Source organism: Ochotona curzoniae, unplaced genomic scaffold, assembly GCF_017591425.1.
Source record: "Ochotona curzoniae isolate NIBS_2020 unplaced genomic scaffold, NIBS_Ocur_1.0 contig_3819, whole genome shotgun sequence".
Taxonomy (NCBI): Eukaryota; Metazoa; Chordata; class Mammalia; order Lagomorpha; family Ochotonidae; genus Ochotona; species Ochotona curzoniae.
Genome location: NW_024466004.1, coordinates 401,223 through 425,836, shown reverse-complemented (window position 1 = coordinate 425,836; position 24,614 = coordinate 401,223). Strand labels below are relative to the sequence as shown.

Here is a 24,614-nt window from a genome sequence, read left to right as displayed (position 1 = left end):
GCAGGGAGCTGGATGGAGAGCAGGGTAGCTAGGACTCAGCCTGGACACTCTGATACAGGATGCTGGCAGACCAGCAGCAGAGGCTTAACTTGCTGCACCACAACGCCTCTAGCCTGTTCAGAAGAGGACAAACAGCAAGTGCTGGGAGTCAGCAGCTCCCACTGAGCGAGCGGGAACAGGCAAACGGGAGAGTGAGGCACCGGGCCACCCCTCCCACAAGCACCTGCTTAAGGATGTTTTGCTCCCTCATCAGCTTCTGCCGCTCCCGGTTGGGCTTGGTGACCATGATGTCCAGGACATTCTGCCCATTATTGGGGACGTCGCTGACGAAGAACACCAGGTCCTCCAGCAGCTGAATGACAAACCTGGACAAGGGGACAATTGGGAGAGCGGAGTGTGAAGCGTTGCGCCCAGGACATGCCTCCAGGGCCATGCGGCTCATGCCTGGGAGCACGTCGGTGACGTCACTCATACGCTCTGGACCAAGCACGTTTATCGCTGGCCTGCTGCCTCGTACCCAAGCTGCCTCCTGAACAGCTCCCAAAACACCCCAGGCCCATCCTCCCTGGATCCCGAAGTGCCCCCAAGACTAAGACTCTGGGGCTGCCCCCATCTGGATGGGAACCACAGGGTTCAAGGCAGGGGCTTGACGTGCAGGGATCCCAGCTTGTGCCCTGACACTCCCCCTTCCTCGCTGTGTGACCTGAGCAAACGTCTCAGCCTCTCTGAGCCTCAGCACCTTCCTGAGTAAACAGGAGTCCTCAAGGTCAGTTCTGGGGAGACTGGGGCAGTGTGGCAGGCCCCCAGCTTCAGGAGTCCAGGGGGAGCCAGGGACCAAGGGCCAAGCCTGTCTGCCCACCGTCCTGACTTCTTTGCTCATGAAATGCACACCCCGGGGGGATAATGTCACACGGTCCATCCAGACACCCTGCCCAGCTGCCCACCTGCGGTCATTCTGGCTGATGAAGCCCTCATTGAGCTTCTCCACGGCGCTGGCCAGCATGGAGCTGGCATCGTTGGCAAAGTCCAGGTCGCGGATCTCAGACACTGGCACCGACACGATGGCAAAGGCCTCCTTGTCCTCCTTGGTGGGGCAGGTGCCCAGCTGCAGGGACAGCGGTCAGAGCAGGGCCCCTGGGAACCAGCTCTGGACCCCAGTCCCGACCCCACCCCTGTCCCAGGCGGCCCCTACCATGAGGCGGATGGGCCGTTCCTCCTCGATGTCAATGGGCACATTGGAGCTCTGGATCCACGTGTTGGTGCACAGGTGCCGCAGCCGCACGTAGGAGTTCCTGTAGGTAGGGCGGAGCACAGCGTGCGCCGTGAGCACAGCCAACACCTGCCCGGGCTGCCTCCCCAGTCCGGCCCTTCGTCTACCTGACTGCACCCCCACAGCCACAGAGCATGGGTCACTGGTGCCCCTCCAGGGAAGCCTGGCACCGGGCCCCAGCCCCTCTATGGCTCTTCCACAGACCAGCAACTTCTCACTGGCAAAACCAATGCTGGTTTTACACCTGGGACCAAGACACATTTGGACAAACACGGCTACTGGGATGATTTATTCCACTAAAGGTCTAGATGTGTGTGTATGTCACGTCTTTGATTATGAAATGGATGGTTACCCTTCTGAAATGACAAAGTCAGAACCCCGAAGAGCATAGGGCCCCCAGGGTTCTGGGTAAGGTGGTACTCCATTCTCCCACCAGCCCTGTAAATAGATATACACTTGATAGTCCCACTGCACAGATGGGAAGACTGAGGTAGAGTGACTCAGTTGCCTGAGGTCATTCATCTAGTAAATGCTAACGCCTAGATGACCAGTTGGAAGTTTCCTAAACTCTCGGCGCTGGCGGGACCTCAGTGGTCGGAGAGCCTGGTCTGCCTGCTAGTGTTGGGGTTCCCCATGCACAAACTGGACATGGCACCAGCCTGACTGGGTCAGGTGACTGATTAAAATCCCTAGAGCAATATCGTGATTCAGCAGCAAACACAGGGCAGCCCCGGTGTGTGCAGCACTGGGGCTGGGCAGGTGGTGGCCAACTCCCTGGCACCTCAGAGCTGCCCCACCAGAGGGGTGGGACCTGCAGGAACCCCAGAGGCCAAAGGCCCTGCAGAGGAGGGAGGTGCCGGATCCCAGAGTCCCAGCAACAGGATGGCCTGTGGAGGGGGGTCCCCAGCGCACACCCACCGGGGCACAAAGGAGTCGGTCTTCTGCAGCGTGGTGGGATCCAGCTCGAAGAGGGAGGCGATGTCATTGCCATGTGGAACAGCCACCAGGCGGTATTTAATCTTCTCCCCAGCGTTCCTGCGGCCTGTGCGGCCCTGGGCACCCTGCAGGAAGGATCCCCCATCAGGCAGAAGCCTCTCCATCCCCTCCAGCCCCCTAGGACCCCTGGAATCCCGCCTAAGGGGCCATCGAAAGCCAGCCCTCCTCCTGCAATTTCACAGCCTCCCCTGTCCCCACCGAGCCCCTGGGGAAGGCCACGGCCACTTTTGCCCAGGCTCATGAGCCCTGCTGTGGTCCTCACCACTCCTGCCGCTTTGGAATCCGAGACATCACCTTTGTAGCTGGGGTTCTCCTAACAGGGATACAGGATTGGGGGGTAGAGGGGAAAAGGATTCCTGGACATACCAAACCAGATACCCCTGAGCCCATCCCACAACACGGCCACCCACAAAGGGTCTGTGCAGCCAGCCTCCACCCTCCCACAGTGCCCAGGCCAGCTCAAGATCCACATTACACCCATAGAACCACCCCTGGGAGCCCCTCAGGGCACTTCTTCACCCCACCCCACTACACACAGGCATGTGTGCTCTGGACAGAGCAGCAACTGCTCACAGCTGCATGCGCAGTGCCTAGACCAGCGCCTGACACATAGCAGGTGCACAGAACTGCACTGCAGCCACCAGCACTTGATAAATCAACGCATGGCTACACATCAGCCGGGGGTCTGCGGGCACCTGCACCTGTCTGCAGCCACGGGCTCCCACGCACAGGTGCACACTCAGCCTGAGCTCTCAGAATGCCCCCTGCCTCCCCCTCACCTCAGCAGCCAGGTAGTTGCCCGTGGCCAGGTGCTTGAAGCGGTACAGGCCGTTCCAGTGGCCAGCTCCTCCCCGGCAGGGGTCATGATGGACCACCTGGAGAGTGCGCAGGGGTGAGGCCAGAGGAGAGGCTAGCCCAGGGCAGGGATGAGGGGATAGGGAAGAGGATGCCAGGAGAGAGGTGAGGTTGCGCCCCACCCTCTGGGGAGGTGGGGAAGAGGCAAGGTGGAGCCCTGGGCAGGCGGGTTGGGGACTCTGACCTCCACCTCCCAGAGGGCGTTGGAGCTGGTGGCCGAGGTGGCAGACTGGCGCAGCGTGGTGCGCAGGAACACCTGCAGCCTGCCCCTGTACTCATCGCATGTCAGGAACTTCTCCTGCTCCGCGTGGAACAGCCGCACCACATCTCCCTACGGGCAGGCAGAGGATGTGGCTCTGAGACCCTTGAGAGCAGCCAGCCAGGTCTCCTTGCTGAGTCCATCAGAGGCAAACCACAGCAACAATCTGGACCCCAGATCCCGACCTGCAGGTCTCCTGGGTCTGCTCCTGTTCAGACCCACCTTAGCCTTTCTCCTTCCCCATCTATAACCAGATGAGGGCAGGAGGGACTGCATCTGCTCAGCCCCCCAGGCCCTCTCTGTCTGCCTACTGGTGACCACATCCATTGCTTTTGCTGCTCTGGGAGATCAGAGCAGCTGGAGAGCAGGGGCCATGGCCAAGGCTGAGATCCAATGTGGACCCTGGCTCTGCTCTTATAAACTGTGATCTCAGGTGAGCTGCTTAACATCTCTGAGCCCCTGGTGTGTCCTCTATAAACTGAGAATACTCTGGCCTCCTTGCAGAAGTTACAAGGCTCATGACACGTCCAATGCAATAACGCAGCCACCATGCGAGCATCTGACAAGGACTCTCCCCAACCCTCACACCTCCCTCTAGGCAGGTGACCTGGTAGGGCTCACCCAGGCACCAGGAAGAGAGTGTTCTAGAAAGGGTCAGGTAGCCAGTGGCACAAACCCAGGCCCAAGATCCCTGCCACCTCCCACCCCTGGGTGTGTGTCCCTGGGGGTGGGGAGCCGCTGCCCCTGGTATCGCCTGCCCCTGCCCGGAGCACTCAGCGAACACACACACGTACACAGGATGTGCCAAGAGTGTGCACATACCAGGAGCATCACTGTGGCAGAACCAGCCATGTCCACACCCAGGTGGTACAGGGAGAGCACAAGGGAAAGAACTGCAGGGGGCTTTGCAGTCAGCCCGGGCTGTGGTGCATTTACAAGCCATCCCTCTGGGTGACGCCTGCAGGAGGTTCCATCCCCAAAGCGCCCCATGGACAGAGGCTGGTGTGTGCCCCCAGTGGACGGCAGCACCCAGCCTGGGCTCTAACTCTGAGTGGACGATGCACGGACTTGCATGGGCTTCAGGGTGTGGAGAGCATGCACAGTATGCATGGGGGAGTTGGGGTAGAGCACAGGAAGCCCATGGTGGAAAGGATGAGGGGCCAGGAAATAACGGAACAGCCCAGCTGGGAAGTGGAGCACAGTGCTTTAGGGCAGCGCAAGGAGCAGCGCCTTTGGGGTGACCCCTATAGTGGCTGCTCCAGAGTCTGTCACATGTCCCCAGACAACCCCCCTAGTGTCCCTCCTGGAGTCTTTCCTGCAGATTTCCTAGGCACCCTGTCCCCCACAGGCCCTCCCCATCTCTGGCCTGCCAGTCCTCCCTCCCATCCTGGTGCCCACGCAGGCTGGGTAATAACCCCTGACTCAGCAATGGCATCTTTGCCAAAGAGGGCAATAAGCAGAGCCACAGAGGGCCTGGTGGGTCCTGGAGGCAGGCACAGGCCTGGGTCCTCCCAAGACCTGAGCCCTGCCCAGCTGCCAGCCCTTAACAATAAAAGACAATGAGAGAAAGACAGGGAGAACTGAGGGCAGCCAGGACTCGGAGGGGATGAGGAGTGCTGTGGACGCATGGATATGCCCAGTACAACGGTGGAGATGGGTGGGCAGGGTGCAGCGCTGAAGGAAGACTGTATGGATGTGGGGGTCCAGTTGGGGCACAAGGGGCTGGGCAGCAGCAGCCTGGGGGCTCCCGTGCTTACCCCCTTCAACACCTCCTCCAGGTGGTCCCGGAACTGCATGAACAAGTTAATCTTCCAGCTGGTGTTGCAGTTCACAGAGTTGACCTACAGAAGGGTGGACAGACTCCTGATGCCCAGGCAGTCCACCTTGGCCAAGGAACAGGGCAGCACTGGGAGACCAGGAGGTACCAAAGGGAGGACCCAGCCCGGGTACACTCGGGAGTGAGAGTCTTCTCCCAACCACACTTGTGGGCAGCCAGGAGGGGAGTCGCCCCAGAACGTTGCTGCCCACCCACTCACCTCCTTACAGCCGGCATTGTCACTGAGCTCGTAATTGCTGGCATGCAGTGGCTGCCCAGCATTGACAGGATTCAGGATCACCTTGTCTCCCACGACCACCTAGAAGGGGCAGAGCAGCAGGGCACGGTGAAAGTGGAAAGGGCAGGGACACCCCCACTATGCTATCCGGGTTTCAGTCTGCCCTACCAGGAAATGGGACAACCCTCATCTAAGATCCTGGAAGTGCCCCCTGAACCTGCCAGTAGGTCAGTCCAGCCCCAACCCCGTCCTCACATTGTCCCCGTTGCTCCGCAGCTTCCAGAAGGGCTGGATGAAGAGCCAAGAGCCCTCATTGCCCGTGGCGTCCAGTGTCACCCGCATGGCGTTCTTCTCCAGCAGGGCTGGCAGCCGCTTGTTCACAGTAAGGTACTTGTTGCTCTTCATGTGCAGGAGCTGGGGTGGGAGTGGGGGAGTGGTCACAGGGCTGCAAGAGGCCAGCAGGGAGTGGGACCCTGGGGGGCACCTGCTGGATTCCTGGTCACAGCCTTGGCACACATGCAGTGACAGACACACTGCACAAACACAGACTGAGATGGACGACCACACAGGCTCATCACTCACACACACACAGGCCACACAGGACCCCACACACATACATACACACTACATGCACACACCCCATGCATGTGCATCACATGCCTGCCTACCCTGTCGGGCACCCGAGGGGTCACAAAAGGACTGTCCCACATCCTCACACAGACTTGTTCCCATAATCCTGCAGTGACGCTCGGGCTGGACCCACGGCAGGAAGTGTCACGACTCGCCCACGGGCGTGCCAGCAAGGAGTGGCAGAGGCAGGAGGGAGCTAGACATGGTGGCTCCAGACTACGCATCGTGACCACTGTGCCACAACATGCCTGGGCACAGCCCCCAGAGCACACCGCCAAGATCACCCACAGCCAGACATACAGGCGTGTATCTGAGCAGTACCCACGGCTGCCCACTGAGGTCACCTGCTGAGGCAGAGGCCGCCACGCTCACCTGGATCACACTGCCGTACTTCACAACATCGCCATGCACCTTCTTGTTCTCCGTGTCATTCTGCTTCTGCTCCATCTGGGCCGCATGCTGGGCAGACACAGGCAGCGGGGCTCAGCAGCGGCTCCCAACAGGAGACGAGCCTCCCATGACACCTGCTAGCCCACACACACACTCCCACCCAGGCCTCTGGGACATCCTGGCCTCACAGGCACTCCTGGGCCCTGGCCGTGCCGAGGCGGGCTTGAGGCTCCACATCCTCCAGGGTGCGCACCAGGAGTCAAAGCTGCCCCACACTCCCACCAACCCACGGCTGTGCCCCAACGCCGACTCCACCTCCCCAGACTCCCAAGGGCCCTGCACAGGTGTGCTGAGTACAATTCCCGACTCGCTTCTCCACTCCCTTGTGAGCCCTCTGGAAACGGCTTAGGGAGCTCACAGCCTCCGGAGAAGGAGTCATTGCATCCCTGCTCGGCTTTGTGCGCATCCCGTACATGGTGAACACCCACCCAGGACTGACCTCCCTGTGTTGGCAGCGGGGGGATGGTCTTTGCCCCGCCCCCACAGGAAGTCAGGCAGGGTTATGAAGGCAAAACCCTCCAGCCCCTTCTTTCCAGCCCTGGTCACAGCTAGGGACAGTTCAGATCCCCCTCTCCAGGGCAGGGCCAAGCAAGGTCTGCGTGGGCAAGGCAGGGGGAACACCAAGGCCAAGTGAGGGTCCAGAAGCAGACTGCAGAGTGGCTGGCCCAGGCAAGGCCTCCCACTCCCTGGGCCATGGGCATCAGGCTTGGGGTCCTGAGTTTTATCCAGGGGAGACTGCTCAAGATGACCACAGTAGACCATGGGCAACCAGAAGCCTCAGCACTGTGACACTGTCCACCTGTCTAAAGAATGCAAGGTTCGGGCCAGGCAGTGTGGCCTAGTGGCTAAAGCCCTCACCTTGAACGTGCCGAGATCCCATATGGACGCCAGTTCTAATCCCGGCAGCTCCACTTCCCATTCAGCTCCCTGCTTGTGGCCTGGGAAAGCAGTGGAGGATGGCCCAAAGCCTTGGGACCCTGCACCCGTGTGGGAGACCTGGAGGAAGCTCCTGGTTCCTGGCTTCAGATTGGTGCAGAACCGGCCATTGTGCTCACTTGGGGAATGAATCATCGGACGGAAGATCTTCCCCTCTGACTCTCCTCCTCTCTGTATATCTGACTTTGTAATAAAATATATATATTTTTTAAAGATTTATTTTTTTATTTTTATTGGAAAGGCAGATATACAGAGAGAGGCGAGACAGAGGGGAAGATCTTCCGTCCGATGATTCACTCCCCAAGTGAGCGCAACAGCCGATGCTATGCCGATCCAAAGCCAGGAGTCTCTTCAGGGTCTCCCACGCGGGCGCAGGGCCCCAAAACTTTGGGCTGTCCTTGACTGCTTTCCCGGGCCACAGGCAGGGAGCTGGATGGGAAGCGGGGCTGCCGGGATTAGAACCGGCGCCCGTATGGGATTCTGGGCGTGCAAGGTGAGGACCTTAACCACTTGTGCCATTGCGCTGGGCCCAAAAAAATAAACCTTAAAAAAAAAAAAAAAGAATGCAAGGTTCACTGGAGACCAGAGGCCATCAAGAATGCTTGCGAACTCACAGGACAACTCTGGACAGACCAGTCCCATCCAAGGGTTTGGCTTTGAAACAAGGAGGTTAAGACTGGGGTTCTCACATGGGGTTCCCTGGAGCCACTAGTACTTGTACGGACAGCTGGATACAATGGTGTCCATTCAATTCACAGATCCAGTGCCCCTGACACAAGACTGTGCCAGCCTAGGGAAAGGGGCACCCTCTTCTATCTGGTACAGAGGAGTTAGATTAGAGGGTTACCAGGAGGGCACCATACTCACCCCAGCCTCCCATTCACTGGCACTCACACGGGGTGGGTTAAAAGCCAGCAGGCTCAGCCACAGGGTCCCATTAGCTCTAAGAAGCACCCCCACATGTGCACCCCAGTTCCCAGGGCTCCTGTACCTGCAGCTTTTGCAGCAGCACCACGTCAGCGATTTTCTCCTTGTCCTGTTTGGTCTGCTTGGCCTTCCAGTACTGCTTCTGGGCCGAGTAGCGGTTCATGGGGCACACCTTGAAGAGGCAGTCTGTGCGAGGGTGGCAGGGGGAGGAGGCGCCATTCACCCAGGGACCCAGGCCCTGCTGGCACCATCCCAAGCTGCAGCTCCACCCTCCAGGGCCCGCCCCACCAGCTAGGGAATCTGAGCAGCCTGCTAGGGCTCTCCCCAGGGAGTCGCTCCCTGCGGGGAGTTACTTGAAGCTTCCTGGGGCCTCATCCCTGTGCCCAGCTTTGCTGGATTCTGGTGGCTGATGACGCACACCTGTCTTCTGGCCAAGCGCCTCAGCCCACGCAAGCTAGCTGGCACACAGATGTTTGGGAAGTTGTGTGGCCCCGCACCCTTGAGGGACGCCTAATGTAGATGCAGAATGGAAGTGCGGTACCCCTGTTGAGCTCTGTGCAGAAGCTACATCCAAATCCCCTTCCCAAGTAAGACATCCACCCCCGCTCTGCTTCTAGGGCCCTGGACCCCACACAAGGCAAACCCAAGTACACACGCTGCCCAGAGGCAGGCTGCAAGGAAACAGCACCCATCCACTTCCTAAATCTGAACTCCATCAAGAGCACCCCATTTTCTACTCATCGAGCCCCTTGGAAGATCCTACAGTGTGATGAAGAGCAAGAGGGAAGACACAGGTGCCTGTCTGTCACACCCTGGGCTTGTGCAGAGAGCAGCCAGCTCCTAGTACAGAAGTTGCACCCAGACAAGGAGCAAGCCTCAATCACCCCGAACTCCTGCACCTGCTTCAGGAGCATGAGTCCATGACCCATCACACTGGGCTCCGTGAGACGTGGGAGAGGACTAGAGGTGCCACCAGGGCCTCTGAGGGGGCAGCCCTTTCACACTCGTAAGGAGAAGGTGGGCTCCCTCCTCTGGTCACAGTTGGTCACCCGGCCCCTGGGAACCAAAGCAACACTGGATTTCCATACAGCCCAAGAGGTGGCAGAGGCCCGAGCACCATGGGGAAGAGAAGGCAGCTAAGCTAAGGACCAGAGAAGACAGTGCTTTCTGGAAGAGGGGAATGGCAATTCCACAGCAGGGGCAGCGGCCAGGACTGCCCACCCAGGCGCCCCAGCCGGAGTGAGCGGTGCTCCTGGAAACAAGCCCCCACCTGTCAGAGCGAGCAGGGCCAAGAGGGCCCGTGCAGCCCAACTAATGCAGCAGGGGCCTCCTGCTCCTCCAGGCAGGGCTGCCCTACCCTCAAAGCTTGGCCCACTGCCATGATGTATCCACTGCCTGGTTAGAGGCCCAGGGAGGGGCCAAACCAAAGAACCTTCTGGAAATCGGATCGAGGGAGGAGGTCTCTGTTGTCCTAATGCCAGTCACAGCTGACACGTGGGGGACAGACCAGGATGCTGGGCACCTGCCCCACCACGACTGCCCCATGGGACTGAAGACCCAAGCATCCTGCCCTCCCCTGGCACAGGTAGACACTCGGGGCACAGCTCTGGGCTACCATCCCCATGGGGCTGGGAAATGCCAGACTTCCCAGGAGGAGTGAGGGGGGTACTGTCTCGGGTGCTGTCCATGTATCACCCGCAGTTGGGGTTTCTTTGTTTTTCCTTTGGCCATTTCCAGAAGTCTGCCACTTGCTGCTGGGTGCACTCAGCGCTGCCACTGTGGTGACTCAGGGGAAGCTCTTTGTCACCTCTCTGGGTATGCCCTGGGTTTGCCCGGCCTAATGTTTTTACAACGGACTGGGTGTGACTTGACTATCAGCTGCTTCCTTTCTCTCTGGGGCACTCCATTGGCCCCACTTCCCTTCCCTGGCCGTGGACTGCCACCACTACACGGCATAGTCACAGGGACACTTCCCATGAGCTGGCTCGGCTGACCTCCTCACCACACACAAGGGAGGCAGCAGGGTCCTGGTGACTGTCACGGCAGCCCCTGCCTCTAGCCTGAAATCTGGCAAGTACCTGCCACATGCACACAGTAACCTAAACTGACTCCAAGTGTAAGGGGCGGGGCTGGAAGTTAGCCTTGAAGGGAGGAAGGGGGAGGAGCCCACTGCTGGCAGGGTCAGGGAGCCCTGGGAAAGGCGAGTCAGGTAGCTGGAGCCCAGAAGCTGGGTCTGGGTGGGACTGCGCAGGGCAACCAGCCTTTGACTCCACCTGCACCCTCATCAGAGAGCAGGGTGGAGGAGGTGCCCTGGCCTCCTCGGAGCTGTCCTGACCCAGGCCCAAGTAGGAAGCACATTTCAGTGCTTAAGTCATGGCTCCGTCATGCTAGGCGGGCTCTGGGAACAGCCTTGAGAACCCTTGTTATGATGCGTCAATCAACCCAACGGAATACAGCCACAGCAACTGGCTTTTCAAGGGCGCGCAGGCGTGCACAGGCCTCCGAGAGTGTCAGGAAAATGCACGTGACCTTGTAATGCCATGACCCCCCCACATATTGTCAAAGTCGCCTCATGTATTGCTGCAAGACTTTCTAGAGAACTGACAAAACAGTGAGGATTTAAGGGTAGAAGACAATAGACAAAGAGACATGCAAACACCTGAGCTCCTTGAGCAGGTCGGGGAAAGATTTGCTGATTCAGCAAACACAAGTTTGTATCTGGACAGATTCACCAAGAAGGGTCGGGGATCCAAGCCCAGGACCTCAGGGGCTGAGGGTGGAACGGAAGCTGGGATGCCCGCTTCCCCCTGCCAGCCCGCCCAGGGCAGCCCTGGGCACCAAGGATTCGACACCGTGCAGCCCGAGGGCCTGGCAGCAAGTGTGGCATCAACCCAGACGCCCTCCACGCAGACCCCGCTCCTCACGAGAAAGCCTGAAGATTCCTGCAGAGGGCAAGAATGGGCAGAACTGCTGGCTCGTGGTTTCAGTCTGGCCCAGACATAGTTGTACCAACCAGCTGGGGAGGAAATCAGTATATGGAAGATTTTCTCACTGTCTCACTCTCCTCTCTCTCCTTCTCTGTAACTTTACATTTCAAATAAATAAAATAAGTCTTTTTTAAAAAGAGAATGAGAAAGGGCCCAGTGCAATGGCTCAGTGATTAAATCTTCACTTTGTATGTGCCAGGATCCCATATGGACACAGGTTCTAATCCCAGCAGCTCCACTTCCCATCCAGCTCCCTGCCTGTGGCTGGGAAAGTAGCAAGGATGGCCCAACGCCTTGGGACCCTGTACCGCGTGGGAGACCCGGAAGAGGCTTCTGGCTCCTGGCTTCAGATCAGCTCAGCTTCAGCCACTGTGGCTACCTGGGGTAGTGAACCAGCAGATGGAAGATCTTTCTCTGTGTCTCTCCTCTCTGGGAATCTGCCTTTCCAATAAAAATAAATCTTTAAAGAGAGAGGAGAGGGAGAAAACTTCACAAAATCAGATTTAAAGCCTGAAAATTTTTTTAGAGATTTATTTTCTTTATTAAGGGCAGAGTTGCAGACACACAGACAAATAATTAGACAAATCTTCTACCTCCTGGTTGAAGACCCAAAGGGCTGAGTGACTGCGGATGAGGCCAGCCTGAAGACCAATGCCAAGAGCTTCCTCCTGTTCTCCCACATGGGTTCAGGGGCCCAAGCACTTGAGCCATCTTCTTCTGCTGGTTTCCCAGACTATTAGCAGGGAGCTGGATAGGAAGTGGAGCAACAGGGATCGAACCAGTACACTATGGGATGCCAGCATGGCATGTGGGAGTTTTACTCACTGTGCTACAATATGGGCCCCAAGGAAGCTTTAAATGACAAAAACTCCTAAACCTCCTGCAGATCTAGGCAGATTTGGGGCAAGGCCTGAGAATATGCACTTGAGGAGGAATATGCACCTTTTAAATGTGAGAGAGAGGGGGGAAAAGGAGCGCCCACCCACCTACCCAGTCATTTACCCTCTCTGCACTTCCACCCAAAGAAGAGCCTGCAACAGCCAAGGCTGGGCTAGGGCTGAAGCCAGGAGCCAGGAACTCAACCCACGTCTCCACAGCAGCACCAGGACCCCAAGCTTTGTTTGTATGTTTGTTTGTTTGTTTATTCTGGCCCCAAGCTCTTCAAAGCCAGCACCTGCTGCATCCCAGGGTCTGCATTAGAAGAAAGGTGGAATCAAGAGCCAGAGCAATTCAGATTCTCTGATATGGGGTGAGAACGTCTTAACCAGACACAAATGCCCACCCCCAAACAAGCATTTTTTTTTTAAAGACTTATTTTATTTTTATTGCAAAGTCAGATATATACAGAAAGGAGGAGAGACAGAGAGGAAGATCTTCTGTCTGATGGTTCACTCCCCAAGTGACCACAACAGCTGGTGCTGTGCCGATCTGAAGCCAGGAGCCCCAGAGCTCTCTCTTCCGGGTCTCCTACGTGGGTGCAGGGTCCCAAGGCTTTGGACCACCCTCAACTGCTTTCCCAGGTCACAGGCAGGGAGCTGGATGGGAAGTGGGGCTGCCGGGATTAGAACCAGCGCCTATATGGGATCCCAGGGCGTTCAAGGTGAGGACTTTAGCCATTAAGCCATGACACCAGGCCCCCAAACAGGCATTTTAAAGACATACAAGCACACTCCATTTTCCATCATAGATAGCTGGCTACCAACAAAGGTTGAAAAGTGTCACTGTTGGGGACAGAGCCCAGAGCAAGCTACATAGCCACAAAAATGTGCACAGCAACTCCTCCAATTGTCTCCAATGTACAGACACCACCTGTCAGGCACACACTGGGGTATCTGTGCAGCTACAGAGGAGAACGTGGAGGTGATGCGGTCCTGATGCTGGAAAAATGCACCTACCATGGCTGGGGAGAGACGGGGTATGGAGCACAGGAGGAGGGCGGTGGTACCTCGGATTTGGGTCCACCAAAGGAACGATGGACCCCTACGGAGGACTGATGAAACAAATCACACCCAGCCATGAAGCAGAATCCACATACTCCTAAGATCGACAGACTCTAGGGCAGGCTCGGCAGCGCAGCAGCTTCAGCTGCTCATGAGTGGCTGAGTGTGAGTTCAAGTCCCGCTGCTCCACTTCCCATCCAGCTCCCTGCTAACGTGCCTGGGATGCAGCAGAGGACGGCTCAAGTGCGTAGGCCCCTGCACCCACAAGGGAGACCCAGAAGCAGGTCCAGGCTCCCAGATTCAGCCTTGTCCAGTCCTGGCTGCTGCAGACATTGGGGAGTGAAGTAGCAGATGGAAGAGTCACTCCTTCTCATTCTCTCTCCTCCTCTTCCCTCTCTATCTCTCTTGCTTTGCTTTTCAAATAGATGAAAATCAATTACTATGCATATTCTTTCTTTTTTTTTAAGATTTCTATTTCTTTTTATTTTTACTGGAAAGTCAGATATACAGAGAGGAGGAGAAACAGAGAGGAAGATCTTTTGTCTGCTGATTCACTCCCCAAGCGGCCAGAGCTGAGCCGATCCAAAGCCAGGGCCCGGAGCCTCTCCCGGGTCTCCCACACAGGTGCAGGGTCCCAAGACTTTGGGCCGTCCTCAACTGCTTTTCCAGGCTACAAGCAGGGAGCTGGATGGGAAGCAGGACCGCTGGAACACAAACCAGTGCCCATATGTGATTCTGACACATGCAAGGCAAGGACTTCAGCTGCTAGGCTACTGTGCTGGGCCTCACATCTTCTTCCTTTTTAAGATTCTTTTTATTGTTGTTGTTGGAAAGGCAGATATAAAGAGAGAGAGAAAAAGATCTTAGTCCACTGGTTTACTACACAAGTGGCCCTGATGGCTAGCGCTGAGCGAATCTAAAGTCAGGAGTGAAGAGCTTCCTCTGCATCTCCCACATGGGCACAGGGTCCCAAGGCTTTGGATCATCCTCTACTGTTTTCCAGGCCACAACCAGGGAGCTGGATGGGAAGTGGAGCAAGCAGGACACAAACTGGTACCCATATGCAATTCTAGCGGATGCAAGGGGAGGGCTTCAGCCACTAGGCTATCGTGCCGAGATATATACCTCTTCTTGAAAAGAGAAATTCCAGGCCAGATGCAGTACCCCAGTGGCTAAAGGCCTCACCTTGCGTGCATCAGGCTCCCATATGGGCGTTGATTCTAGTCCCAGCGATTCCACTTTCCATTCGGCTCCCTGCTTGTGACCTGGGAAGGCAGTTGACGATGGCCCAGGACCTCTGGGACCCTGCACCCACCTGGGAAATCTGGAGGAAGCTCCTGTCTCCTGGTTCCTAGCTTTGGATCAGCTCAGCTCCAGCCATTACAACCACTTGGGGAGCGAATTAGCAGACAGAAGATCTTCTTTGTCTCTCCTCCTCTCTGCATATCTGACTTTGCAATAAAAATAAATAAATCTTTAAAAAGAGAGAGAGAGAGAAATTCTGACCAGTGATATAGGCTGGAAGAACTTGGAGGACATTATACTAAGAGAAAGAAGCCAGTAACAAAAGGACAAAGGCAGCTCAACACCGGCTTGGGAGGCCTGCGTCCCGGGAGGGCCTGTGTCGGAGCACCTGCTCTGCTTCTAGCCCAGCCTCCCACGCACATACATCCTGGAGGACAGCAAGCGAGGGCTCAAGTTCTTGAATCCCTGCCATCCACGTGGGAGAGCCAGCCAGCTCTGACTCCTGGCTTCAGCCTGGCCCAGTCCTAGCTCTGTGAGAACGGGGAGCAAAGCAGCAAAGGGAAGATTCTCTCTCTCTCTCCCCCTTTATACAGTTTTAAAAAGACAAATGCAGCATGAGTCTGTTTCTCGGAGGCATCTAGAGCGAATTCATAGAAACATAAAGAACAGCAGTTTCCAGTGGCCAGGAAGAGGGAGAGGGGGAGCTGCTGTTTCGTGAATTTGCAGGTCAGTTCTCCAAGTGGAGAACGACAAGCGACCGGCACACTGAATGCCACTCAGCTGTGCATCTGAAGGCGGTTGCAGTGCTAAGCTTGATACGTGTGTATTTTACCCCAATAAAAAGTCACTTTTTTCAAATCTTAGAAGTGTGGACTTTGCAGTTACCCTGTCTTCACAGGGTTGTCTAGGAAACAGAAGCAGGAATGTTTTAGGGAAGCTGTAGGTTTGAGGTCCCTACAGTAACGGAAAGATGAGCACAGGACTCAGAGCACACAGAACGCCACCCCCGTGTGCCAAGTGGGGGGGTCTGAATGGCACCTGTATTTACATAAAGGAGCAAGGAGACATAAGGGCTGTGTGGAGAGGCAGGTGGATAGGTGGGCGCCAAGCTCCCCTCCAAAGAAATGGCCTGCCAAGTTCTCTAGTTTGGGTCCCTGGGGAGGGGGACCAGAGGTAAAGGAAGAGGAACAGGCTTTGATCTTCATCCCAGAGCCTGTGCGTAAATCACTTTCACGAAAGGAAGGGGTCAAAGTGTTAAGAACCACATCCTACGTGACCAATAAACATCTGAGAAGCGCCCAGCCTCGGGCGGATCTGAGAAGCACGAATGAAAACCACCATGATATGCCTAGTCACACCCTGCGGCTGCGCCCAAACCAAGATGGCAGGGACACGGCAGCCTGAGAGGATCTGCAGAGGACTGCGGGGTCCCAGGTCAAGAGTCGGGCAGGCGCATCCACCCCGCAGAGCAAGCTAGAGAGTCAAGCCTTGCACACAAGCCCCAGGGGACACACAGTGACACAGTGATGCACTGTCAGCAGGCAGGAGCCCGCACAGGTACAGGCACTACAGCTTGCTCACCCAGGAGACCGGCACAGAGCCATCCGCCACAGGTACCAGAGCACATCCAACAGAGGGAGGATCCCAAAAGCAGCATGCAAGGGCCACACGCAGACACTGTTGCAGAAGGCTGCCTCTAAGATGTGGGCTTTAGGAGCCAGTGCTGGGCCCGGCATGGTGGCCTAGCAGCTAAAGATCTCGCCTTGAACGCACCAGGATCCCGTTTGGGTGCCGATTCTAATCCTGGCAACTCCACTTTCCATTAAGCTCCCTGCTTGTGGCCTGAGAAAGCAGTCGAGGATGGCCCAAAGTCTAGGGACCTTGCACTCACATGGGAGACCTGGAAAAACCTCCTGATTCCTGGCTTCGGGTCAGCGCAGCACCAGCCGTTGCGGTCACATGGGGAGTGAATCATCAGATGGAAGATCTTCCTCTCTGTCTCTCCTCCTCTCTGTATATCTGACTTTCCAATAAAAATAAAATAAATCTTAAAAAGAAAAAGAAGAAGCCAGTGCTGTGGCATAGCAGTCACTGGCTGGCATCCTATATGACCGCTGGTTCAAATCCTAGCTGCTCCAATTCCAATTTACCAAGCCATGTACCCATGTAGGGGACACAGATGAAGCTCCTGGCTCCTAGTTTCAACCATTTGGGGAGTAAACCAGCAGATGGAAGATCTCTGTCTCTCCCTCTCTCTTTTAACTCTGCCTTTCAAATAAAATAAGTCCTCTTAAAAAAAAAAGGCATGAAGGAGGCCCCTCTGTCTGGCTTGCCATTTAGCTTCCTGCTAACACACGCCAGCCTACGTGTTTTGACATCGGGTTGTCTCTGGCCCCAGTGGAAAGGGCAATGGAGGGAGGGGATTAGAGAGGGCCCCTGCCGCAGCCAGCACGCAGGACCCACAGCAGTCACAGCAATGTGGGCTCGGACTGCTGCACACAGAGAGCCGCCAGGAGCCAGGCCCTCCCCAGGACAGACTCCCTAAAGCCTAGACAGAATTCCCCCAGCATGGCGGGGCTTGGGAAGCCTGGGAAGGCGGCTGAAACCACAGGGAGGGGCCCAGCAGGGGTGGGCGGAAGCTTTGCCAGACTGGCCCAGCCCTACCAGGGCACCTCCAGAGGCAGCAGGTGAAGGTGAAGGCGGCAGGGCAGTGTGGCAGAGAAAGTGCGTCCAGGAGAGCGTCCCTGAGGGACTCAGCACAAAGTCACCTCCAGTCCACTCTCCTGCTCCTCCCAGCCAACCTGCAAAGCACCTTCAGAGCTCCACAACCGCCCTGGCCACGCCCTCCAGGGCCAGGGTTGTCTGCAGGGATGTCTGCACCGCGAAGGCGCACTGCCCAGCCAAGATCCTCCTCCCACGTCAGTGTCAAAACTGACAAGGCTGCCGTTCGTCTCCCTGGCCCAAGCACCAATGCTCCAACTCGCACCCAGACAGCAGACGCTACAGGTTCTTACCGGGCTGGGTGGGGCCCCAGGGAGTGTGCTAGGGCTCTGCCAGCCTCCTGAGGGCCAGAACCCGGGGGGGAGGGGTGTTAAAGGGGGGTGGCGGCTGGCGTCTGAATGCCTCAGCTCTATTTCATTCAGCCGGCTGGGCCCAGCCGAGGTCGTGGGGGCAGGGGCATCATGGGAGGCCCAGGGATCATGGACAGGGAGCCTCAGAGCCGAGGGGGCGTGGGGAGGAGCACCAGGGAGGAAGGGCGTGAAGTCAAAAGATGCTTTGTTCTGCTGAGTGGCTTTTTTGTTGTCCAAATTGGCCCCAAACTCTGACTACCAGAAGCCTGGGACAGATCTTGCCTTGCCACACCCACCTCCTGTCACCAGCCTGTCACCCCACAGCACTGACTGCACACCTCCACACAAAACCTTCTCCTGCCCTGTGCCAACGCCCTCCGTGTCCAGGCAGGCCCACCCTGGGGACCCTCACCCGTCTCTTTTACATTTGTTTTAAATTTATTTATTCTTATTTTAAAAGCAGATTTAGGGCCCGGCGCCATGGCCTAGCAGCTAAAGACCTTGCCTTGAACGTGCCAGGATCCCATATGGGCTCCAGTTCTAAACCCGGCAGCTCTACTTCCCATCCAGCTCCCTGATTGTGGCCTGGGAGAACAGTCGAGTATGGACCAAGGCCTTGGGACCCTGCACCCACGTGGGAGACCTGGAGGAAGTTCCTGGCTCCTGGCTTCGGATTGGCTGTTGCAGTCACTTGGGGAGTGAATCATTGGACAGAAGCTCTTCCTCTCTGTATATCTGGATTTGTGATAAAAATAAATAAATCTTTAAAAAAAATAAAAAGCAGATTTATTTTATTTTATTTTAAGATTTATTTATTTTTATTGGGAAGGCATATGTATACAGAGAGGAGGAGAGATAGAGAGGAAGAGCTTCTGTTTTATGGTTCACTCCCCAAGCAGCCGCAATGGCTGGAGCTGAGCCAATCCGAAGCCAGGAGCCAGGAGCTTCTTCCGGTGCAGGGTCCCAAAGCTTTGGGCTGTCCTCGACTGCTTTTCCAGGCCACAGGCAGGGAGCTGGATGGGAAGTGGGGCTGCCAGGATTAGAACCAATGCCCATATGGGATCCCAGCACTTCAAGGTGAGGACTTCAACCACTACTCTATTGCGCCGGGCCCTTAAAAAGCAGATTTTATAGAGAAGAGAAATAAAGATCTTTCATCTGTCGGTTCACTCCCCAAACAGCCAATATGGCCAGAGCTGGGCCAGTCCAAAGCCAGTCCAAAGCTCCATCTCCCACATGGGTGCCAAGGACAGGGGCCATCCTCCCCTGATTTCCCAGTCCACAAGCAGGGAGCTGGATCAGAAGTGTAACAGGTAGTACAGGTAGCCAGTGCCCCTATGGAACACCAGTGCCACAAGGCAGAGGATTAGCCTGCCGTGCCACATGCTGGTCCTACCCGTTCTCGCCTCATAACTCCTCAGTCAGAGCAGCAGCCTGCCCTCCGTGAATAGCTTCTGGCTCTGGAAGACATCCAGGCCCCCAGCCCCCAGCCACCACCCACCTTCAGGGAGCTCAGGGAGCCAGGGGCAAGCATGGCCAGAGCTATGCGCCCAAGCAAGGAACCCCTGGAACCACAAGGCTAAAACCCAACTCAGTGTAGGGGGGCCATGTGCAGGCGAGAGGAACCCTTACTCCCACACCCTGCCCGACAGCAAGGACCCTGGCAGCCACCAAGGGCGCTATAAGGCTGTCATTAAGTGCCACCGACCTGACAAAACAATCTCAGCCAGCCTGATGGCATGTTCCCTGCCCACTTCCTGTCCAGCTGTCTGTCCTGCCACTCACCGGTGACCACAACAGTAACACTTTAACCAGGCACAGCCCCAGGACTGCCAGGGACTGTCCAGCCTACAGGCAGGGCCAAGGGGCCCACCGGCCCTGGAGAGCGCTGGCCCAGCCACACAGCGGGCAAGCACCAGGGCCAAGCCTCTTAGGGATGGGAACACTGAGGCACAGAGTTCTCCCCAAGCCCCCGAGGCCTGCAGAAATTCTGCTTCCCTCCAACAGGGAAAGCCCCGGCTGGAGCAGCCAGCAGTGGGGCATGCCCTGAGAAGGATGGGTACATCATGCAGGCTGAGGGGGTCCAGACAGCAGAGTGAGGAGCTACAGGAAAGCTCCGGCCAGGCCACCAGGTCTGAACGAGGTCAAATAAATGCTGGCCCAGACCCAGCAGTCACCAGAGAGCTGGGAAGGGCTTGGGCTGCAGGCCCAGGTCTCACCTCGAAACTTCTTCGGGGGATTGTCCAGGTCCCCGGCAGCAGGCTCCACCACACAGCGGTCATCCACCAGCCTAGGGGACAAAGCTCTCAGTCAGCACAGAATAAAGGCCCACAGCCCCTTGGCATCCCTCCCTCAGCAGGAGGTCCAAAGCACAGGGAAGGCCCCTGGAAATGTCCTCCATCACAGGCAAGGCCCTCAGCCACCAAGATTCCGCCCCGGCCCCAGGCATGTTCACGGCCAAGTCTCTCGAGGCAGGGGTGGAAAAAAGACCCCAACCCAAAGATGCACTGTGCGGTAGGGCCATGCACGCCGCAGATGCTGCCCTCAATGAAAGAGGGCAGGAAACATAGCAGGGGCTGAACAGAGTGGGCCACTTAGAGCAAGGGAGGGCACAGTGAGAAAGAGGAAAACGCTGAGAAGCACAAGGTGCGCGACAAGACACAAGTAAGACACACTTAACACACACTTCGGAGTGTGAGTCTCCGAGTGTCATGGGACAGGACCAGGGCTGCCCAGTCTGGCAGGCCCTGTGCCACACTCTGCCCTCTGGCTGCCCTAGGGTCTGAAATTCCCCACGCTCCATGCAGCCAGGGTTGCAGCTGATCCCGCATCTTGGGAAGTCATTCACTCAGTCCCCACTGTTCACCTTCCCATCTGCACATCCATCCATCCACCCACATTCCTCTCCCTCCCCCCAGCCTTGCCCCTCTCCACCCCATTCCTGTGTTTAAAAGTCTCCCATGCCACAAGCCCCTGCGGTGAAACGCTGGCCATCACCTGCCATTTCAAGGGTCATTTCATTTGCCACCTGCTGCTTCTGGTACATTCTCACCCACTTCTGAGCAGAGCACTACCCCCAGTGCTGCTTCACACAGCACGGAGCGGGGAGGGGAGGGACTGAACCACGGGCCTGAAGGATGCAGCGTTGACGCCGGAAGCCCAGGCTCCCCTTGCACCTCCCCTCCACGGGCTGGCTCTGGTCTCTCCCTACCTTGTCATTGGCCTTCCAGTTTCCTGGCTGATCCTGAGAGACCCTGGCAACCCCCCTACTGCCTTGATCTCTGCTCCCTTCTTTGGCCCCTGGGGTACCCCAGGCTGGTAGACAGCCTCCTTCCGCACACCGGCCTCCAAAGTCTTCCTCAAGGCAGTAAGCCACAGCTTGGGACAGCTTCTCGCCAGATTGCAGAGCCTGTTCAAGTCCTACCTGCTCCACTTCCAACCCAACTTCCTGCCTGGAGAGCTAGCAACGGGTGCCCCCTGCCATCCACATAGCAGACCCAGATGGAGTCCCCGGCTCCTGAACTCAGCGTGGCTCAGCCCTGGCTACTCGGGAGTAAACTAGTGAATGGAAGCTGTCTTTCTCTGTGTGCGACTGCTTTTAAATAAATAAATAAGCCCTGTAAAAATAAATAAAGGAAGCCTTCCAGAGCCAGTGTGGTCTCTTCACAGGGATGCATCCTGCATGCTTCCCCAGGGGCCCTGGTCCTGGCCGCCCCAGCATCTGCTCTCTGCCTGCTAGGCCTGCACAGGTCAGGACCCCGGCCCCTGCAATGGGAATCCACTGGCGCTGAGCACCCATGCAGCCCCGTGACACAGCAACAAACAGGTCCTTGGTCTTCATCCCAGCTCCTCCCATACTGGTGTCTGCTGAGGGCTGACAGCAACAAGAGCGTCTTCTGCTACAAAATGTGGATGTTTGTCCACATAGCTCCAGAACAGTAAAGGTGATGCAGGATGAATTGCAAGGTCCTCTCAAACACACCTGAATTTTTTTTTTTTTTGAGGTTTATTTGTTGTTATTGGAAAGGTAGATTTACGGAGAGGGAGAGAAAAATCTTTCATCCACTGATTCACTCCACAATGACAGCAATGGATGGAGCTGCGCTGATCCGAAGCCAGGAGCCAAGAGCTCTTCCGGATCTCCCACGTGGGTGCAGGGTCCCAAGGCTTTGGGCCATCCTTGACTGCTTTCCCAGACCACAAGCAGGGAGTTGGATGGGAAGTGGAGCAGCCAGGACACGAACTAATGTCCATATAGGATCCAGACGCATGCAAGGTGAGGACTTTAGCCACTAGGTTACCGTGCCAGACCCCACTCCTGAATTTATGTTCATGAACTCCTATTGATCAGGTGACTTTCGGAAGCCCTTTAAGATGAGTGGGGTTGCCAGAGGAACTGACCACGGGCTCAGAGGTGAGACTTCTAGCCCCACTGGAACTTCCTCTGGGACAGAGGAGGGGACTGCAGGCTGACCTGAGGGATGAGTCTAACCACATCCGCCGGTACTTCCATGCAAAACCTCAAAGGACAAGATGGCTTGGTGACCACACAGAGCTCAGCTCCCTGTCCCCTTACCAGGCCCCCAACCTGCAGGATTGGACCTTGCTCCACACACAGACAGTGTCAGACCCCAATGACAGACGGGCGTGGCCAGAGCAGGGGGAGCAGCCTGATGTTTCTGCAGATTGCTATTCACGATCTCAGTCTGCTTGTTACTGTTGCCATTTGACAGGCAGAGAAAGCAGAGCAGGCAGAGGCGGAACAATCTGCCCAGCTGGGCTGTGGAGCCAGGCAGCCATAGAGCAGGAGCCTGGAGCACTTTGCAATGCCAGGCCCTCACCTTGCCCCCGCCCCCCCCACACACACACACACTCCCCCAGCCTGCTGCAGGAGTTCATCCTTGACCTTCTTCCCTTCTCCATCTGCACTCACGTCCTTGGGCTACTTGGCCACACGTGGGGCTCTTCAGAAGCACAAGGAATCCATCCTGGATAACTCTTGTTCCGCACCCAGGCTCGCTTGCCCTGAGGCCCCAGACTTGGAGATCTGACTGCCTACTCTGCTAGGAAACCCACAAGCATCTCAAAACCACGTGGTGCAGTGCTAGGACCCCACGTGGGATACACACATTCCACACTGAGAGCCTGGGTTTGAGTCCTGGCTCTGCATTCCACTCTGGCTTTTTGAGGAGGCACATCCTGAAGGGCAGCAGGTGACAATTCAAGTATTTGGGTCCTCCGCTGCAAATCCCAGGTGAGTTCCAGGATCTGCCTGACTTCAGCATGGCCCTGCCCTGGCCATTATGGGCATTTGGGAAATAAACCAACCTAGGGGAGAGCTCTGCCTCTGTCTCTCTGTCTGCTTTTCAAATAAATAAAACTTATTCTTTAAATCTAAGCATTTTTAAAGAATTTGCCTTTAAAAAAAACCAACAACACAAAACCTTAGCATGCACAGTTACAGAGAGAAAGATCTTCCATCCACTGGTTCATTGCCTGAATGGCTGCAATGGCCAAGGCTGAACCAGGTCAAAGTCAGGAGCCAGGAGCTCCACTCCGGTCTCCCACGTGGGTAGCAGGGGCCCTGGCAGTTGCACCATCTTCTGCTACTGTCCCAGGTGCACTAGCAGAGAGCTGAATTGGAAGTGGAGCAGCCAGGACTTGAACCAACATTTACATAGGATGCCCACTGCAGGTGGTAGTTTACCGTGTCATGCCACAGTGCTGGACCCTTTGCTCCTGTCAAAGTCTCCCCATCTGAGCAGACAGCAGCTCCATCTTTCCTGTAGCTTGAGCCAAAGACCTGGGGTCAACCCCTAATTTCTTCCTTCACTCATACCACATTTGTCGGAGTCCCAGGAGAGCTGCTTCCAGATGCAGGCGCATTCTAACTCTGCGGGACCCTTTGCCTCCAGCTGCTCTGGGCCCCACCTACTTCACCTTCACCTTCTACCTCCACAAACTGCCTCCTCCACAGTCCCCACACAGTGGAGTCCTTCAGTCAAATCAGAACCCTCCAAATGCCCCACGTCAGAGCAAAGCCAAGGAACGCACAGCAGCCTGGGACTCTACCTCCCCTCTCTCCACCCTCACCTCCTCCTGCCTCCCCTGACCTGCTCCGCCCCAACTGCACAGACCCCCTCCCGGCCCTCAAGTCTCCCAGGCCACTTCCCTCTGCTGGGAGCTCTGTGCTCGGGCCACCCTTGCCTCCTGCAGACCTCGGCTGCCGTGACCCGTTCTCCCTCCCATGCACAACACCTGCTGGCTGCATGTCTTGTTTACCTGGTTCACTGGGACCCTCACCCCCACCCATGAGGACACCCATGTGTATGTTTTTTGCTCCCCACCGTACCATTGCCCGGTGTGGAGCCAGCACATGCACAACACACCCTGAGTGCCTGAATTAACTTGTGCCACTGGCTGCAGGAGGAAGCACAGAGAAGCAAAAGATAAGGTCCCCACCGGAAGGAGTGGAAGAACCGCCTCGGAAGGTCAGTCACGGCCTCAGCAGTCGGCCAGGGTGCTGCTGTGTGTTTTGTCTGAACTGAAAGAAGAGGGAAGTCAGGGTTTGGCCAATCAGAGAGGTATAAAAGGAAGCAGCAGCCGTTCAGAGTCTTGAATAATTCATCGACCCTCCTGTAAGACATCAGTGAGCGAGATCAGACAGTTGTCTCTGAGCAAAGCCCTGAGAGGAGGGGATGCAGCAAAGAAATTCTTTTAAAATATATGTTTGATTTGTGTATTTGAAAAGCAGAGGAAAAAAAAAAAGCAGAGAAGCTAATGCCTTGGCATAGTAGGCTAAGCCTCTGCCTGCAGTGCTGGCATCCTGTATGGATGCTGGTTCAAGTCCCGGCTGCACCACTTCTAATCCAGTACCTCGCTAAAGGGCTGGGAAAGCTATGGAGGAAGGCTCGAGTCCTTGGGCCCCTGTACCCACATGGGAGACATGGAAGAAGCTATGGGCTCCTGGTTTCAGATCAATTCATCTTTGGCT

General features: G+C 56.5%; 1 protein-coding gene across 2 annotated transcripts in view; it reads right to left on the bottom strand.

The window, feature by feature from the left end:
* ITPR3 (inositol 1,4,5-trisphosphate receptor type 3) overlaps positions 1 to 24,614 on the bottom strand; it is a 58,456-nt gene that overhangs the window by 24,971 nt on the left and 8,871 nt on the right. For both annotated transcript variants that reach the window (XM_040983203.1, XM_040983204.1), the window contains exons 2-14: positions 19,840 to 19,910; positions 8,442 to 8,563; positions 6,437 to 6,523; positions 5,690 to 5,848; positions 5,417 to 5,515; positions 5,138 to 5,221; positions 3,306 to 3,452; positions 3,046 to 3,141; positions 2,529 to 2,579; positions 2,189 to 2,331; positions 1,193 to 1,292; positions 945 to 1,105; positions 224 to 365 (exon numbers count right to left, since the gene is read on the bottom strand). In XM_040983203.1, the coding sequence (XP_040839137.1) occupies positions 224 to 365; positions 945 to 1,105; positions 1,193 to 1,292; positions 2,189 to 2,331; positions 2,529 to 2,579; positions 3,046 to 3,141; positions 3,306 to 3,452; positions 5,138 to 5,221; positions 5,417 to 5,515; positions 5,690 to 5,848; positions 6,437 to 6,523; positions 8,442 to 8,563; positions 19,840 to 19,910 (1,462 nt within the window). The remainder of the gene's footprint in view (positions 1 to 223; positions 366 to 944; positions 1,106 to 1,192; positions 1,293 to 2,188; positions 2,332 to 2,528; positions 2,580 to 3,045; positions 3,142 to 3,305; positions 3,453 to 5,137; positions 5,222 to 5,416; positions 5,516 to 5,689; positions 5,849 to 6,436; positions 6,524 to 8,441; positions 8,564 to 19,839; positions 19,911 to 24,614) is intronic.